At 40.6% G+C, this 18,120-nt stretch overlaps 2 protein-coding genes across 2 annotated transcripts; both read right to left on the reverse strand.

The window, feature by feature from the left end:
- Positions 1-5,215: 5,215 nt before the first annotated feature.
- On the reverse strand, positions 5,216-6,175 carry LOC121910469 (odorant receptor 131-2-like). The gene has a single exon (XM_042431697.1). The coding sequence runs from the start codon at positions 6,173-6,175 to the stop codon at positions 5,216-5,218; it is 960 nt and encodes a 319-aa protein (XP_042287631.1).
- A 4,390-nt stretch (positions 6,176-10,565) lies between these two features.
- LOC121910470 (odorant receptor 131-2-like) lies at positions 10,566-11,555 on the reverse strand. Its single transcript, XM_042431698.1, has one exon. The coding sequence runs from the start codon at positions 11,553-11,555 to the stop codon at positions 10,566-10,568; it is 990 nt and encodes a 329-aa protein (XP_042287632.1).
- Between the last annotated feature and the right edge of the window lie 6,565 nt (positions 11,556-18,120).

The following is an 18,120-nucleotide window of genomic DNA, read 5'->3' on the forward strand; positions in this document are numbered from 1 at the left end:
GTGAGAGCAGGATCCACTATTGCTTGCAAAGTGGTTGGGATTCCAACACTGGTGTGAGGAAAGGAGAGATTCTCTCGTTTCTAGAGTATCTGGTGGAAAAGGGGCCATCTCTCAGCTGGAATTGTAAAGTAGTAGGAGGGCCGCGGTGACTAACCTATAGTCACTTGGGTTCAGTGAGGCAGTCTGATGACATGTCGTGGCAGGGCGAACGTTCATCGGGCTCTGCTGTACAGTTACAATATAGTAACTTTTGTTTATGATAATGTACATGTATGTCACCTAACTGCTTTTACCAAATTAAAATTTGTGTTTTATGGAAAAGCTTCCCCTCCCTTCTACATTTGTTAACACCAGTCCAGTTGTGACTTGCTCTCTCAAAATATGGATCCAATTTAGAAAGCACTTAGAAAACACTGGCTCCAAATTAGAGATTTAACAGTTTCCTCATTTCCCCAGCCGCCCGACTGTTATTTGTGGGTCCATGGGCTCGGCTAATCTAAGTCTCCCAACCCAAATCAAAAATACCTGGGAACAGGATCTGGGAACAGATTTATCAATCAATCAATCAATCAATCAATCAATCAATCAATTTTTATTTATATAGCACCAAATCACAACAAAAGTCATCTTAGGGCACTTTTCACATGGAGCAGGTCTGGACCGTACTCTTTAATTTACAGAGACCCAACAATTCCCCCATGAGCAGCACTTGGCGACAGCGGTAAGGAAAAACTCCCCTTTAACGGGTAGAAACCTCAAGCAGAACCTGGCTCTTGGCGGGCGGCCATCTGCTTTGACCGGTTGTGTTGAGAGAGAGACAGAAAGAGGAAAAGGGGGAGGAGGGGAACAGAATAACAACAATCATAACAATAACAATAACAGCAGCAACAGCAGTAGCAATAGCCAGGGAAGGACGCCAACAGGACCACAAAGGCTTGGCCTGCAACCCAGGGTTTCCTGTGAGATGAGAAAGCACAAAAAACTCCGGGGAAGAAGCAAAGTTAGTGACATGCATTGATGTTACATGAATGCATACAGATGGAGAGGAGGAGGAGGAGAGAGGAGCTCAGTGCATCATGGGAAGTCCCCCGGCAGTCTAGGCCTATAGCAGCATAACGAAGGGCTGGTCCAAGGCGAGCTCAATGGCATCTCCCAAAGAGTATTCACATACAAAATAATACATCGGTGTTGTGGTTGTCCACAAGAAACTGTCATAAATGGACTTTTATTCGGTTTTAAGCCACATGGTGGTGATTTTTAACTGTATCTTTTAACTGGATGAAGGATTTAAGTCATCGGACATCTGGATGTTAAGTTATCAGAGAAGCAAGCTGAGCAAACGTTAGCAGCAGCTCAACTAGCAGCCCCTCCCAGACATCCTGTGCCCATCAAACAGCACCAGAAAAACACTGATTTTTTCTTACATGAAACTGCTTTATTCAGTGTTTTTACCGGTTTTAATCCCTGCGTATGTTTGTTCTGGAGAGGAGGAGACCTCTGCGGATAATTCGGCTCCCGGTAAAAACATCCTGAACGATGAACACTGAAGTAATCCTAACTCGAAGAAGCTGGTTGTTTAACAATAAAGACAACAACTACCATGATCCCATGCTACTTCATAACGTCATCAAACTCCATCTTTTGTTATTGTTTTGATTGAGAGACACCTAGCAGCAGAAATTATATATTGTGCCTTTCAAGAGCTGCAGGGCAAGATGTCAGGAGGATTTCTGTTGTTTTTGTGGTTTCCAGCTCTGACTTCTGGCTTGTTTAAATGTCATTTATATGTTGTTTGTTTTCCTCTTATTATTATTATTATTAGGGCCCGAGCACCTAGCGGTGTGAAGGCCCTCTTGTAATTGAAGGAATTTTTCTCTATTATTATTCTTCTTCCAAAACAAATGCATTTTTAGGGCCTAAACGTGCATGAGAAGTTGTTAAACTTTGCACATACATCAGAGGTGGCGAAAAATTTAATGTTTTGTAGGTTGCAAACATGGGCGGGGCAAAATGGCTCAATAGCGCCCCCTAGAAAATTAAGAAAATTGAGCTCCTCGATACAGATTGTCGTAGAAGAATGAAATTTGGTGTGCATATATATCATGACCAGATGCACCAAAAAGTCTCCGGAACCATACCCTAAGTCCAACAGGAAGTCGGCCATTTTGGATCAAAGTTGCAATTTTGGCGCCGATTTTGCCATTTCCAGCCCGCATACGTTAATGAACTCCTCCTAGAGATTTGACCTCTGCAACTTCAAATTCAGTCAGTATGATCCACAGACCTTGGAGATGAAAACTCAAAACGGTGAGTGTTCGACATTGCCAGGGGGGCGTGGCCAGGTGATGAATTTCGATCCTTCACCATGAAAATTGTCCATAACTCTGGCATACATGATCCCAAGAGACCCAAACCTTTTGCGCTTGAAAAGAGAACAGATTCCTGAACAGATCCATGTGTCAATATTGGATCTGTGTCATAGCGCCACCTACTGGCAATAGGAAGCTACATATTTTACGCTCTGAGGCCCTGTGGGTAGCACGGTGATCGGATCCACCTCAAATTTACTCAGAATAGCCTCAAGACCTTGGAGATTGTATATTCTGAAGTTAGTGACTTTTTGTCGAAAGGTGTTGCCATGACGATGTAGCGAATTTTTATGTCTTGCCCTGAAATTTCAAAGCCTTATAACATGACTCCACATGGTCTGATCTTTTCCAAATTTCATATGCTTGTTAAAAGTCCCTGTCTGAAGACATGTACAGGCCCATATTTAGTGACAGTCATAGCGCCACCTACTGTCAACATGAAGTAACATGCATCATACTTTGTCTAATTACTTCTAGTAAATTTGGCCGATGCACCTGAAATTGACTCAGCTATGATGTAAGACCTTAGTGATGCTACATTCTGCAGCTCATGACCCATAATCAAACACCATTGCCAAAGTGACACATGCTTTGCCACAAAATAGGAAGCTGTTTTTAAGGGACTACACATGCTTTAAAACTCACAAAACTTTGCACACACATGGCAGATCTTAAAGTCTGTAATATTGTATAGGTGGCAGGCATGAGTGTGGCAGAATGGCTCAACAGCGCCCCCTACAATAATTCAACGAAGCAGCCCCCGTGCCACGTTAAACCTATATGTACAAAAATTAGTAACACATGTATCATGCTAGGATGCACAAAAAAGTCTCTTGGACCCAAACTTTAAACCCAACAGGAAGTTGGCCATTTTGAATTTAGTGCTCAATTTTGGCAATTTTGCATACCTTGTATTTTAACAAACTCCTCCTACAGAATTCATCCTAACAACTTCAAAATCAGTGTGTGTCATCTAGACTAGTTTGTGATCAAAAGTTATCAAAAGATTTAGCTATTGTTAAAGCGTGTGGCCATGGCGTGGCGTTGAGTTTTGATGTTTCGCCATTACAGAGGAAATTGCTATAACTTCAGTGTACATGGTCAGATCTGCCTGAAACTTCACATTTGATAACAGTCCAGGCCTGAACACGTCTACATGCCAATATTCAGTCAGTGATGCAAACTGGCTGAATAGCGCCCCCTACAAAATTTCAACGACACAGCCCCGGCAGCAGACAAGATAGTGGACAAAGGAAGTGATGTTTATCTCCTTCTTGCACTGTCTGAAAACAACCCGGGTCTGAAGACATCTACATGCCCATGACAGCAGCCCTTCGACTGCGCCTCGCCCCGACGTGTGCAAAGGTGCGAGGGCCTGATCATCGCTGCTTGCAGCTTTAATTATTATTATAATTATATGTCACTGAGCAACTCCTGCCCTCCTGCCTCACACAGCCACGCTCCCCCCTTCCCTCCCTCTCCTCTCCTCAGCCCCTCCTGGCCCCCTCTCAGCCCTTCGCCCACTTTTTCAGCATTTTTCAAAATTATGCAATGGGTGGAGTTAGGGTCAGACCTACAGGTGTAGTTACACTTTAATACAAGACATATGCATCATTTGTCAGAAACACACTGCGTCAATATTGACGTGCAACAGTATTTTATTTGGATAAACGTCACAGAAAAAGATGATTAGCAAAAGTAAAGCTTCTTGTAGATAATCTGAAAATTTGAATTTTTAACTTTTAATTCCATTTGATGCACTTTCCTTCAGTTTCCAGTGGCTGCAGAAGGCCAATGCTAATGTTCACTCCAGGATGTCAAACAACTGCTGACAGTCCTCATCAAATCTCTGTGAGGAAAACAGAGGCTCTAAGTCACTGAACTCTTTATCAACATGAGCATTATAGAATATACATGCCAACATAAAAGCAAACTTATTCAACAGTATTATTTCTGCACATTTCTATCCTCTTGTTCCTGTTGCTTTTCCAAACAAGCAGCACTGCAAATCCTCAGCTTTCAACTCTCGTGCTGAACAACATGTATTCTTGTGAGATGATGCTATGCTCATATCAAAAATATGAAGATAATACATCCATGATGAATATATGTGACTCAACAATAAAACATTCAAAACTTTTATCAACCCAAATAAAGCCCACGGCACTGCTAAACTGTTAAAAACTTATAATGCCCAATGTTGTTCTATGTGGAGAGGAAGTCTCTGGGACAAACTACTCACAACCAATTCATGTGAAAAAAAAGCTTTTGTATAAAAAATACAAAACAAAAAACGCACAGATGTGTCGCACAGCAAAACTCTGAGAAGTATTTGAAGGGTTTTGGAAGTCAGGTCCAGGTGGACCTTTATTAAACATTGAAAGAATGACACCATGTGACTGTCTGCTCACAACAGTTTTAAAACCAAATTATTAGGAGAAACTGACACCTAGATATGCATATCTGTATTCCAAATATGTGCCAACATCCACTAAAAAGCAATTTGACTTGAATTTCATGATTTGCTTTTCGTGTGCATGTTGCTGTTTTTGGTCTCCGACCAGAACCATTTTTGGCCAGAGACATGATGTCACCGTCCAAATAATGTTTGCTGGGATGTTACACAATGTTAGAATTTCATTTAACAGACAATTGTATCTAAGGCGACCTACATCTGAGAGTTAATACTACAAAAGAAAAGATCTGGCAAGGAGAGAAAAACATGAATAGGTGCCATAAAGGTGCCATAGGTGCCAACATGCAGTGCACAGAGACAATGCATGGAGTACAAACAACATTATTTAGGAAATGATAAGTATGCAGATTTTAGCTTTGGCTTGGACAACTTAGAGAAACAGTGAGCGTCTCCACTGACAGCACAGATGATACAGATGGTATATGAGAACAGGTCTGATGGTCTGGTCTCTGATTCCATAGATTAGAGCACTCAGACATCTGGGAAGGATGATAATACACACATAAAGGACAATCTGTATGCGCACACTTGTTATCCTGTCTAGGATTTTTGAGATAGCTATAAGCAATGGGTTGTGTATAGTTGAGGAAAGATTGAGGCCCAGCTGCACGAGGTGCAGCAGCAGTGTGTTACGTGCCTTATGGGCTGAAGCTTTGTCTGTGTAGGCTGATCTGGCTGCTATCATCACACCAACATAGGAGCAAGTGACTACCATAGCGGCTGATATAAACAAAAAACAAGTGTAGGCTTTATCATAAACATCTGATATTGGATCAAGCATCACACTGTCTTTGCCACAAAAGTCTTTCATCTGCAGGATCTCTGGGTTTTCAAAATAAAAATTTAACATCAATAAAACTTGAGTGAGGACATTTACTGAACTAAATGCCCAAACCACAATAACAGCCACCCCAGTGTTTCTGATAGTGATGATGGTAGCGTGCCTCAGTGGGTAGCACACAGCTACATATCTCTCCAGAGACATCAACACCAGTGTGAGAGGAGAGATCTTATTTGTGAGACTGGCGAGCATGGTGAGAAAACCACACACAGGATAGGTCAGCCTTAATCTACAAACAGCCAGAATGTACATTAACTGACTCTGTGCCAATTGTACAGTGTCTGCAAAAAGGAGGTTATACAGAAGAATGTAACGGGAGGTCTCTCGAAACACAGGTTTACTCCTCAAGGTGAATAACATGGTCCCATTAATGGAAAGACACACACAGCATGGCACTGAAGTCAGAATGGCAAACAACACTGTTCCCAGTAGCTCCTGATACTGCAGTCCAACAGTGATGTTGGTTTGCGACTGATTTGCATACAACATATTAGAGAATCCTGTGAAAAAAAATATGAAACTGTTGATGTTATTGAAGTAAAAAGGCACAATGAATCTTGTACAGTTTGTGTTCCCATAAGAGTGAAGATCCTTCGTATTTGGAGCACAGATATCTGTTGATGAGTTCACATGCAAAAATCTGAATCATCCACATACATTTATCCTGTGCAGACAGTTAGTAGGTTAGAGGCCTTGTCTGTTTCAGTGTCGGCAGTGCTGCTCTGCAGCGTTTGCCTGCTTTCACAGACTATATGAGCTCAGTCCTCACACCCACTTCACCTGACACCTTCACATGTAAGCAATAGTGTTGTAAAAAATGCTGAGTGCCGTTATGGGAGACATGATGACATGGACCAGGGAATTGGTAAATAATGTGAGAGGAATTACATCATACAACATGATAGAATTATGAGTAGTGTGGTATTGTTTATTTTTGTTGTTGTTATTGATGTTTTATTATAATAATTGTAAAAAGAGGGTCTGTGGATGAATAACTCATGACCTGAGTGAGGGCATGATGATCTTCCTTTAAAAAGGTTAGTCAACAAAGACAGTTTCCCCCTTGTCCTTTGTGATGGACAGAAAATTCAACCCCATCAGTTCTACAGTATAGAAAGAGGTTGTCACAACCCATCTGACAACAGTTGCACATCCCAAAAGGGAACTGAGTAAGAAATAAGGGCCTCGTCCAAGAGACCCCAGTAGAGAACAACTTCACCACTGAGTGACTCTTGACGGAAAATTTATGAAGGTTTATAGTCTTTGATTCACCAACTTGTAAAGAAGTGCAAACATTAATTATTAAGAGCTTAAGGACATATTGGCCCTGTTTATATCCAAGTACAACAGGCTTATAGATGGCACTACAGGGCAGGAGAAGCTGTTGTTAAGGAAATATTTTATGTGCAAGTTAGCTACAAGGGCCACAAGGGCTGTTCCTATAGTTTGTTCATAAAAATCCCATTTGTTCACAAACATGCTATCACAGCACAGCTTTAGTAGTCGGATGATCTGGCACAAGTTCAGGTTGGTTCTAATTTGCCAGCTGAGGTCCTGTGTTAGCTGCTATTTAATATCCACTTCCGTGGCCCTAGTGGAGGTGCTGGCAAACAGTACATTGACATCAAAGGATGACAGTCTCTTTGAAGGGAACAGTTTTAAGTTCTATATCTCTATCACAGAGCAGGAATTATACCACAGCCAAACAGCCAGTGCCATGGATGCCCCGGAGTGTGGCTGTAAAGCCCCTTCTAAAATTAATTACCCACACGGCCGATTTGCTATGCCCTGTTATGAACTGGCCGTTGTGCCCTTAAATGAGAGTTGCAGGTTTTCCACTTAAAACTACATGCGACGCAGCAAATAAACAGACTTAACATTCCCTAATGTCTCCGTCATCATGTTGGACATCAACAATAGCACAAGATTTCTCCCACTCCCACAAATATATGTATGACATTAACAGCTAGCACGCAAGCTAACATTAGCTAACAACGTCATGTGGTAAACACAAGCGGCTAAACACTGGACAATAAAATTATTTTCTCCAGCTGTTAGCATTTATCAGACTGCCTGTTTATCTTTTTGAACTCCTTATCATCTGTCACAGTTGTATTTGGCAGCTTGACATATTCTGTTTCTGCAGTAGAGACGTCAGAAGATGCTTTGGACTCGTTTTTACTTGTCATGAATTTATTTCCTCCATGGCAGAAAAACACACTACACAAGACTTCAGAAACTCCTGCAGGTTAAACTGGACTAACAAAACACCTTTAGAGCTGACTGACTCTAACACCCTCACTATAAACAGACTTTATGACACTCGCTAGCCTAGCAACATTAATGCTACAAACAACTTGTATTGCAACACTCCATGTAGGAGCCAGTTTTACAAATCTGATGTTGTGAGCATGTAATTGTCCAGCCATTAGCAGTGTGTTTATGCAAATTAAGCTATAGACCGACATGTGTAACTGGTCAAAAGTAATCTTGGTGGTTAACTGTTGGCATGCCTAACCAGGATATTGCTGCTTACGGTTAGCTAACTACGAATGTACATAAAGTTTGTAACTTGCTGTGAGATCTTACGGGTTGCTAATATTTTAGCGTGATGCAACATTAACACTCAAACACAAAGACACACACACATACACACACATGCACACATCCATTACTCTGTAAGCAGTCACTTCTCAGTTAAGACAGATCAGGACAGTCTGTCGGCTGTTACATGACTCGCAGCTCTCATCCGAGCCTCTCCTTGAGAAGTCAGGATGGTCAGTACGTCAGTATTTTTTAATATTTATCGTTTAAAAAAGTGTTAAGTAATTTTTGTGACTGCTCCTATGATCTTAAATGTTAATAGTTGCACGGGTGTTGAAACTTGTTCAGATCGATCACCCTTATCCCATTTATAGACTTTATTTTATTATTAAACAGTAACAATTAATATAATGAATGTTCACATTTTTAAAAAAATCAATCAGAAAGCATTTTGTGGAAAAGTCAAACATTCACTGTATAGTTTTAATAAACTCTATTTCAATACACTGACTCCTAATTGTTGATTATATACGGTTTTGTCTTCATACAATGTAGTTATCCCTTATTGTTATTGCACCATTGGTTTTGGCCTTGGTGGCCTACATTTTGGCCATAATGCCCCAATAAATTTGTATTTATCAAAGGCCAAAGTGGCTTTGCCCTAAAAGTTACTTAATTCCAGGCCTGATATCATACTGTTTATAGAACACTAAAAAATAAGTTGCCATGCAGGCAGAAGTTCAATCGGAATGAAAAATATTCACACAATTGTCTGAATTATTTCCTTTTTTCAAACTACAAAGAAAAACCCTGAAACTCTTTTTAAATTAATATTTTTTTCTCTGGTGTTCTTTCAGTATTTTATGTAAAAAAAAAAATGTAAATATATACAGGCAGGGGCATTCATCCTGTGTTTGTGAGGTCAGATTTACATGTTCATTTTATTTCACTTCAATAGCTCGTGTGTTAGAATGCTAAAATGGTTGTCATGGTTACTTGCTGAATGTGATTATGTCAAAATGCTAATATTTAATGATAACATGCAGTCATGGTAAACATTGCATGCTAAATATCAAGGGTGTGTTCAGCCAAATCACAAAAACATATTTTCCCTCCAGTGGTATCTACCCGTGCAGATAGTTTTGTGTTTTTTGTCAAGTTTTGAGATATTGCTTAGATTTCTGCCTCCACCCCAATACAACGGAGATGAGTTAAATTTTGTCTGTAGTTCTCAGAGCATTGTAAAATGACTTTTAAAGAAGTGAACAGCAACACCACTTTCCAGAATCAATGTTCTCCATAACTCTATGACAAACTTTGGAACTCCGATGAAAAGTGATCACATACCTGAAAATCTGAGCAAATAAACGTATTTCCATGGCTACATGGCAAATCAGTAAGTAAGAAAACACTATTTTTTCCTTTTTTTCACTTGGCTGAACTGACCCTTTAAGATCCAGTATTTGTTAAAGGTAACGTGAAAGGGTAAATTGTGTGAGGTAATTCAGCCCTCATGCTCTAGTGGTTTCATTTTCTGATGCTGTGCAAGGAAATCATTTTTACATATTTTGTAACGGCAGGTGTTAGTGTTGTTAACTAGTTTGTGCACAGGTTTGCTAACAATTTGGATTCAATTCATGCAAATGACTAAATATTAACAGACAAATACAAACACACTCATATTTGAACTTCATGGGCTGCAGTGCCATGCAATGACATTGCAAATTTGCAGTTACAAGAATGTTGAAATAAGAGTTCACTTAATTTGAATGCTCTCTACAGCTCTTACTAACCATGTAAACTCATGTCATGGCTGAGGAGTCAAGAACTTTTCAATTGTGTGTATAAGCTATGACTGAAAAGTAAAACTATCCTGTTGTCAATATTAGAAAATAAGTTGTTAGAAGTCAGATGTTATGTCATATCTTCTTGTGACTTGATTATTGCACGTCCTGTTTCACTTACTCTTCTGCTTGATTACATTTTCTTGCATAAAAAACTTTCTAATTCTCTAAGTAGACTTTATCTCTTGAATGAAAATTCAAGGTTGCAGTAATTTCAATGGTGTGCTTTGACTGACCCTCTAACTACCTACTGTCTGTAATGTTACAGCTACGGGAGTGCAGTCTGCACTCAGTTCAAGTAAGAAGAAACTATGTGATTACACTGTACAATTCAAGTAGAGCGGGGCATAATACCATAAGCCACATTGTTTTATTTCAGTGTACATTTATATATAACAGATCACAATATATTTGTATATAACAGATCACAATAGCATCAGGAACTCACTTGACTTTTCTATTCTCTATGTAGTTGAATATATGGAGATTTATTAAGTGACAAGTATGATGTTAGCCTTGGTTGGGACAACTGAGAGCAAAGGTAAGCATCTCCACTGGCAGCATAGATGGTACATGAGAACAGGTCTGATGGTCTGGTCTCTGATTCCATAGATAAGAGCACTCAGACATCTGGGAAGGATGGTAATACAAAAATAAAGAACATTCTGGATGCGCACAAATATGATCCTGTCGAAGATTTTGGAGATGAAGAACAGTAATGGGTTGTGTATAGCTGAAGACAGACTGAGGCCCAGCTGCACCAGATGCAGCAGCAGTGTTTTACGAGCTTTACTGGCTGAACTTTGGTCTGTGGAAGCTGATCTGGCTGCTATCATCACACCAACATAGGAACAAGCAACTACCATACCGGCTGAAACAAACAGAAAACAAGTGTAGGCTTTTTCATAAAGATCTGATATTTGATCAAGCGTCATACTTTCTTTACCACAAAAGTCTGCCATCTGCATGCTCACAAGGTCTTCAAACTGAAAATTTAACATCAATAAAACTTGAGTGAGGACATTTACTGAACTGAAGGTCCAGATCACACATATGGCCACCCCAGTGTTTCTGATAGTGATGATAGCAGTGTGCCTCAGTGGGTAGCACACAGCTACATATCTCTCCAGAGACATCAACACCAGTGTGAGAGGAGAGATTTTGTTTGTGAGCTCGGCGAGCATAACAAGAACACCACATACAGCATAGGTCAGCCTTAATCTACAAGCAGCCAGAATGTACATTAACTGACTCTGTGCCATCTGTACAGTGTCTCCAAAAAGGAGGTTATACAGAAGAATGTAACGGGAGGTCTCTCGAAACACAGGTTTACTCCTCATGGTGAATAGCATGGTCCCATTAATGAAGAGAAACACACAGCATGGCACTGATGTCAGAATGGAAAACATCACTAATCCCAGTAACTCCTGATACTGCAGTCCAACAGTGTTGTTGGTCTGCGACTGATTTGCGTACAACATCTTAAAGAAACACTATAAACATCAAAAAGATTAACCTGTTGATATATATAAATGCTGTCTAGTTTGTATCTCTAACAGTGACAACATCCCATCTTTAAAGCAGTGAAGACCTCTTAGTTCACATCTAAAACCCACAATCATTGATATGCTTTTACCCTGTGCAGACAGTAAGCAGCTTGTTTCCATGTATGCAGAGCTGGTCTGCAGGGTTTGCCTGCTCTCACATGTTGTTTATGAACTATGTCTTCCCACCTTGTTCATGTGACATTACGTCAGCACCGTTAACAGATGTGGTTTGGGATTCTACTTGGACATGTGTTACGACCTTTACTGTCTAGAGGGGGACACAAGGAGTAACATAATTAGGTGACCCAAAACCCTATGCAAAAACTGTGAGAGAGAGGCCACTAAAACAATTGCAAAGTGTAACAGGGAGCTCCATTTATTAACAAAAAGGATTATTGACAGATAAACTGACTGATATAGTAAAAGAAAAGGAAGCAACTTAGGTGTCAGGGTCTCCAAGGCCAAAACACCAAACAAAATCCCTCTCTAACTAGAAAAGAAAAGTCTCACTTGTTGCAGAATGGAAAAAAGGACAATGCTACGCTGCCTGGCTAGCCACAAAACAGGAGAAAAAAAGGAGAGAAAAAAAAAGGCAGAGAACCCCTACAAAGCTTCCTGAAAATCTTCGGCAAGTTACACAGAGCTATATCCAAGGTGCTGACAGCAACACAATATGAACAGCAAACTCGACAGCACCAGCCCAACCAGCAGCTCAGTGGCAAAATGGCCGAAGCACTGGTTCAGGGGGTTTGATATACAACTTCACTGACGATCGGACACAGTTCAGGTGAGGGCAATCCAAACATGCAGAGAGGAGTGTGGCAGACCTGAAACACACAGACATTATAACAACATGTTATAGGAAAGTTCTGGTATTTTTTTAAACTGGTGTATTTTTCTCATAAATGTTGCCATTGTGACTTTATGGGTCATCGTAACTTTGTACTTGCCACTTTAGTTGTAGAGATTCAGGGAGACAAGGAAAAACAACTTTTAATCCATTCAAGTTTAACTGAATGAAGAGATAGTATAACTACATATAGTTTTATTTTCAACATAAGCACTGCAAGAAATGTCAACCCCTCATCCTAAAGGATACTAGTTTATTTATTTATTTTATTTGTGAGTGACCATGTACAGTATCAAACATAAATGTTATTGCTTTACATACTGTACCAGAGATACCTTACAGCAAAATTTCATTTGCAATTCCATAATTAAAGCATATGCACAATAACAAAACAATACGAAGGAAAAACAAACAAACAAACAATAACACAGGAGAAATAATACAAAGCTACACACAGTAGCACATCACATGCATCCACAATGTCAACTGGAAATGACAAATTCTCATGGCCTTAGTTTCATAGGTGTCTATGTGTGTGCGTTTTTCCTCTCGTGTTTCTCCAGGTTCCACCTCCCCCCTTCCTACTCTGCTGTGGGTGGTGGATCATACCTGTGAGCAATGATGATGATGAAGGCCTGGAGCTTAAAAAAGCCTGAGGAGAGGTATAAACGGGGCCAGTGGGTCATTTGGCAGCATTTGCGCTGTGTGTGTGTGATTAATCATATGCAAGTGGTCATGTACCAGGTTCAGTAGGTTTTACTCCTGTTTGGAAGGGAGGGTGGTGATCATTTTTGGTTTGGCCTACTGTTTGTGGTCTCTGTTGTAGCTGGACCAGCCTCCCCCTTTTTTTTGCTTTATTTCATGAAAACATCAGTTTCCCTTTCTTCCTTTCTCCTGGGCTGATTTTGTTTAATGCGTTGCTCTGATTCATCCCCTGAATTTAAATTTGGGGACGTAACACATTTGGGGGCTCGTCCAGAATCGAAAGAAGACCAATAAATTTATTTATGTTTTAAGTTTATTAATTAAGTTCATTTATTGTTATATTGTTTTTTGTGTGTTGTCTCCAGTGGATGTCACAGTGGGTATTGGTGTCGGGTGTCCATTGTCTAGCCTTCACTAAGCATTACAACGGCTCCCTCAGTTAGATAGGTGAGTGTCCCGCTGGGCTGTATCAGTCTTTCTATCGGGCATTCCTTTTTTATTTTGCCTTTCTTATTTTTGTAAAGTAAACCCTAGGCAGGGATAAAGTTCCCTGGTGGAGTTAGGTGTTTCAGGGCTCTGGCCACTGAAGTTTCAGCCTTTTAAGTCACCTCAGGCCCGGCATGCTCTAGAAGATAGGTAGGTAAAGTTTGGGTTAGGCAGGATCTGGGGGAATTTCTTTTTGTAAGGTCAGGCAGAGTATTTGACCTTTGTGTGTGTGGCATCCAGTATCAAGATCATTGTATTCCCCACTGGTAGATGTGGTGAATGTGGACCGTGGTTATATGGGTGAGTTGTAGTGGTGGGGATCTCATGTTAGCCTAGCATAGCCTAGCCTAGTTTAGCCTGGTGAAAGCTATGGTGTTGTCCTGTGTGTGTCCATGTGTTTGCTTGAGAATGAGAATGGCAACATTTAACTTGGATGAGTTTTTGGCTAATCCTACTTTCAGTCAATTTGATTATTGCAGGAAAAAGGATGTGTGTGTTAGCGCTGAGTTTGACAATATTCCTGTCCTGTCTGTTCTGCTGTCTGTAATTGTGCTTCCATCCAGTTCCCTGAAGTAATCACTTTGTGGAAGATCACTGAATCAGCCATAACTAGAGCTCTAACAAAGTTCTTTACTACCTTTGGGCTACAAAAAGTTGTGCAGACTCTCACCAGAAAAGGAACTAATTTTCTCTCTACAACTTTCAAACAGACTTTACAGTCTTTAGGTGTCTCTCACTCAGTGTCCAGTGTGTACCACCTAGGGTCACAAGGCACATTTGAACATTGGCATTAAACCCTGAAGTCAGTGTTGAGAAAGTACTGTCATGATACAAGATGAAGCTGGGATGAAGGGTACCCATTTGTTCTCTTTGCCATCCATGATGCTAAACAGGGGTCTCTTGGGCCCTAAGAAAGTGTTCAAAGAGCAGTTCATTTCTGGTTCTTCTTCAAAGACTAATGTGTTGGATTTTGTCTCCTAGTTTAGGGAACAGCTGCATTGTGCCTCCTAATCGGCAAGAGAAGCTCTCTCTTCCTCCCAGAGTAGTATGAAGAAGTGGTTTGACAGGAAAGTGGTTGAGCAACAGTTCAGACATTGACAGCATTGGTTCAGCTGTGTTCATTGCCAAGCTAGATCTGCTCAAGGGATACTGGCAGTTTCCTTTGAGCCCCCAGAGCTTCTGACATCTCTGCATTTGTAACACCTGTCTACTTTTTGCAGTATACAGTGATGGCATTTGGTATGAGCAATGCACCCACTTTTCAGTGCCTGATGCACTTGGTGTTAGGAGATCCCACATTGTAATATGTATCTTGATGATGTGGTGGTGTACACTACATATGTACACTTTGATGAAAATTACGAAAAAACATGTGACTTCCGTTTTTGGTTTCAAATGCAAAAACGAATTGGCTGAATGTCCGCAGATCTGTTTGATATTCAATCCAAAAAGGAATAATGATAAAATGAATTGGCAAAAACCAATTTGTTGATTGGTTTTTCATTATTTGATTCTGACACCAAAAACTTTTTTTTTTTTGTTTTTAAACAAATAACAGATTTACCGTTTTTTGGTTTTTGAATTACAAATGAATTACGAATTATCCGCTGATACCTGGACCGTTTTCTCTGTTATAGGGGGACCAGCCTCCCCCTTTTTTCAGAAAAGGCCAGCTTTAAGTTACCACTATTGTTATATTGTAAATTCTTTATTTCATGAAAGCATCAGTTTCCTTTTCTTCCTTTCTCCCAGGCTCATTTTGTTTTATGTATTGCTCTCTTTCGTCCCCTGGATTAAATTTGGGGATGTGACACAAATGTATGCTTGACAAACTAAAAGCAAGATAATTTGCGTACATGAGACCACCAATAACATGTAGAGTCAATGGTTATACAGTTGAGTTGCATGCATTGCTTTCTTACTGTGTGAATTCAGCTGTACAGAAGTTCTGTGATAATATATTCTAAATTCAATGTTCACTTCCCAGCTGCTTCAGCAAATGGAACCAGTTCAGGTGTCACCATCTGACCCATGTGATGTCAACACTTAATTGTGCATGAATGGTAGATCACTACCCCTATCTTCACTAAAGAATGGTCCTCTGTATTGGATGTGGACAGCCACCACAGCCTGCGACAAGAGCAGACAATGAGGACCCAGATGATGTAAGAAGACAGGAAACAGTTTTCACTTTAGTGAACTAAATGCCCAAACCACAATAATAGCCATGCCTGTGTTTCTGATGGTGATGATGGTAACGTGCCTTAGTGGGTAGCGCACAGCGACATATCTCTCCAGAGCCATCACCACCAGTGTGAGAGGAGCTATTTCAATTGCAAGATTGATGAGCATGACGAGAAAACCACATACAGGATAGGTCAGCCTTAATCTCCAAGCATGCCTTAAGGACATTAAGACCTGGATGACCTGCAATTTTCTACTATTAAACTCAGATAAAACTGAAGTTATTGTGCTTGGCCCTAAACACCTTAGAAACACATTATCTAATGATATAGCTACTCGGGATGGCATTACCCTGGCCTCCAGCTCCACCATAAGGAATCTGGGAGTTATTTTTGATCAGAATATGTCCTTTAACTCCGACATAAATCAAATTTCAAAGACTTCCTTTTTTCAGTTCAGTAATATCGCAAAAATCAGGCACATCCTGTCTCAACAAGATGCAGAAAAACTAGTCCACGCATTTGTTACTTCTAGGCTAGATTATTGCAATTCCTTATTATCAGGCTGCCCTAACAAGTCTCTAAAAACTCTCCAGCTGGTCCAGAATGCAGCTGCACGTGTACTGACTAAAACTAGAAAAAAAGATCACATTTCTCCCATTTTAGCTTCGCTACATTGGCTTCCTGTAAAATCTAGAATAAAATGTAAAATCCTTCTCCTAACTTACAAAGCCCTTAACGGTCAGGCACCATCATATCTTAAAGAGCTCATAATACCGTATTATCCCACTAGAACACTGTGCTCCCAGTATGCAGCTTACTGGTGGTTCCTACAGTCTTTAAAAGTAGAATGGGAGGCAGAGCCTTCAGCTATCAGGCTCCTCTCTTGTGGAACCATCTTCCAGATTCGGTCCGGGGTGCAGACACCCTCTCTATGTTTAAGAGTAGGCTTAAAACTTTCCTTTTTGATAAAGCTTATACTTAGCCATTGAGCTTGCCTTGGATCAGCCCTTAGTTATGCTGCTATAGGCCTAGACTGCTGGGGGACTTCGCGTAATGCACTGAGCTCCTCTCTCCTCCTCCTCCTCTCCATCTGTATGCATTCATGTAACATCAATGCATGTCACTAACTTTGCTTCTTCCCCAGAGTTTTTTTGTGCTTTCTCATCTCACAGGAAACCCTGGGTTCTGGGCCGAGCCTTCGCGGTCTTGTATGCATTCATGTAACATCAATGCATGTCACTAACTTTGCTTCTTCCCCAGAGTTTTTTTGTGCTTTCTCATCTCACAGGAAACCCTGGGTTCTGGGCCGAGCCTTCGCGGTCTTTCACAGTCCTGTTGGCATCCTTCCCTGGCTGCGGCTCTGTCATTGTCATTATTGTTATGATTGTTGTTATGATTGTTGTTATTCTGTGTCCCCCCTCCCCCTTTCCCTCTTTCTTTTTCTCTCTCAACACAACCGGTCAAAGCAGATGGCCGCCCACCAAGAGCCGGGTTCTGCTGAAGGTTTCTACCCGTTAAAGGGGAGTTTGTCCTTACCTCTGTCACCAAGTGCTGCTCATGGGGGAATTGTTGGGTCTCTGTAAATTAAAGAGTACGGTCTTGACCTGCTCTATGTGAAAAGTGCCTTGAGATGACTTTTGTTGTGATTTGGCGCTATATAAATAAAAATTGATTGATTGATTGATTGAAATAAGGACCTCGTCCAAGAGACCCCAGTAGAGAACAACTTCACTACTGAGTGACTCTTGACGGTGAAACAGTCATATTCTTTGTGCTAGGAATGCACAATCAGCTGAGAAAACTTATGTAGGTTTATAGTCTTTGATTCACCAACTTGTAAAGAACTGCAAATATGACCCATAAGTATTAAGAGCTTAAGAACATATTGGCCTTGTCTATATCCATAGCCTTGGAAAGTAGGGGTGCTGGGGATGCTGCACCACTGCTTCCAGGTAGCTGGCAACCTATAGGCCCATTTGTGTTGTTGCAATAATATTTTTTTTTCTATCATGTGCAAGCCGGACCAACAAAAATCGACCCTGTGCGTAAAGATAGAAGAGTGGGGAAAAAAACAGGCGTATCCAACAGTGCTGGAACGCGACACAGCCGCTTACTGTGGACATTAAACTCTACCTCTTCCGGTCCTTGTAGGCTGTATTGCTTTTTAAATAATGTCAAGCAGTGTGAGGAACTCTCTAGGAGAAATAGAACTAAACTTTATTTTCTGAAATAAAATTTTTTAGACAGCTCTGATGGAGCTCAGGATTTATCA

Source organism: Thunnus maccoyii, chromosome 13 (genome assembly GCF_910596095.1).
Source record: "Thunnus maccoyii chromosome 13, fThuMac1.1, whole genome shotgun sequence".
Classification (NCBI taxonomy): domain Eukaryota; kingdom Metazoa; phylum Chordata; class Actinopteri; order Scombriformes; family Scombridae; genus Thunnus; species Thunnus maccoyii.

Excerpts from the sequence above, each read along its gene's own strand:
- LOC121910470 (XM_042431698.1), bottom strand. The coding sequence starts at position 11,555 with ATGTTGTACGCAAATCAGTCGCAGACCAACAACACTGTTGGACTGCAG.
- LOC121910469 (XM_042431697.1), bottom strand. The coding sequence starts at position 6,175 with ATGTTGTATGCAAATCAGTCGCAAACCAACATCACTGTTGGACTGCAG.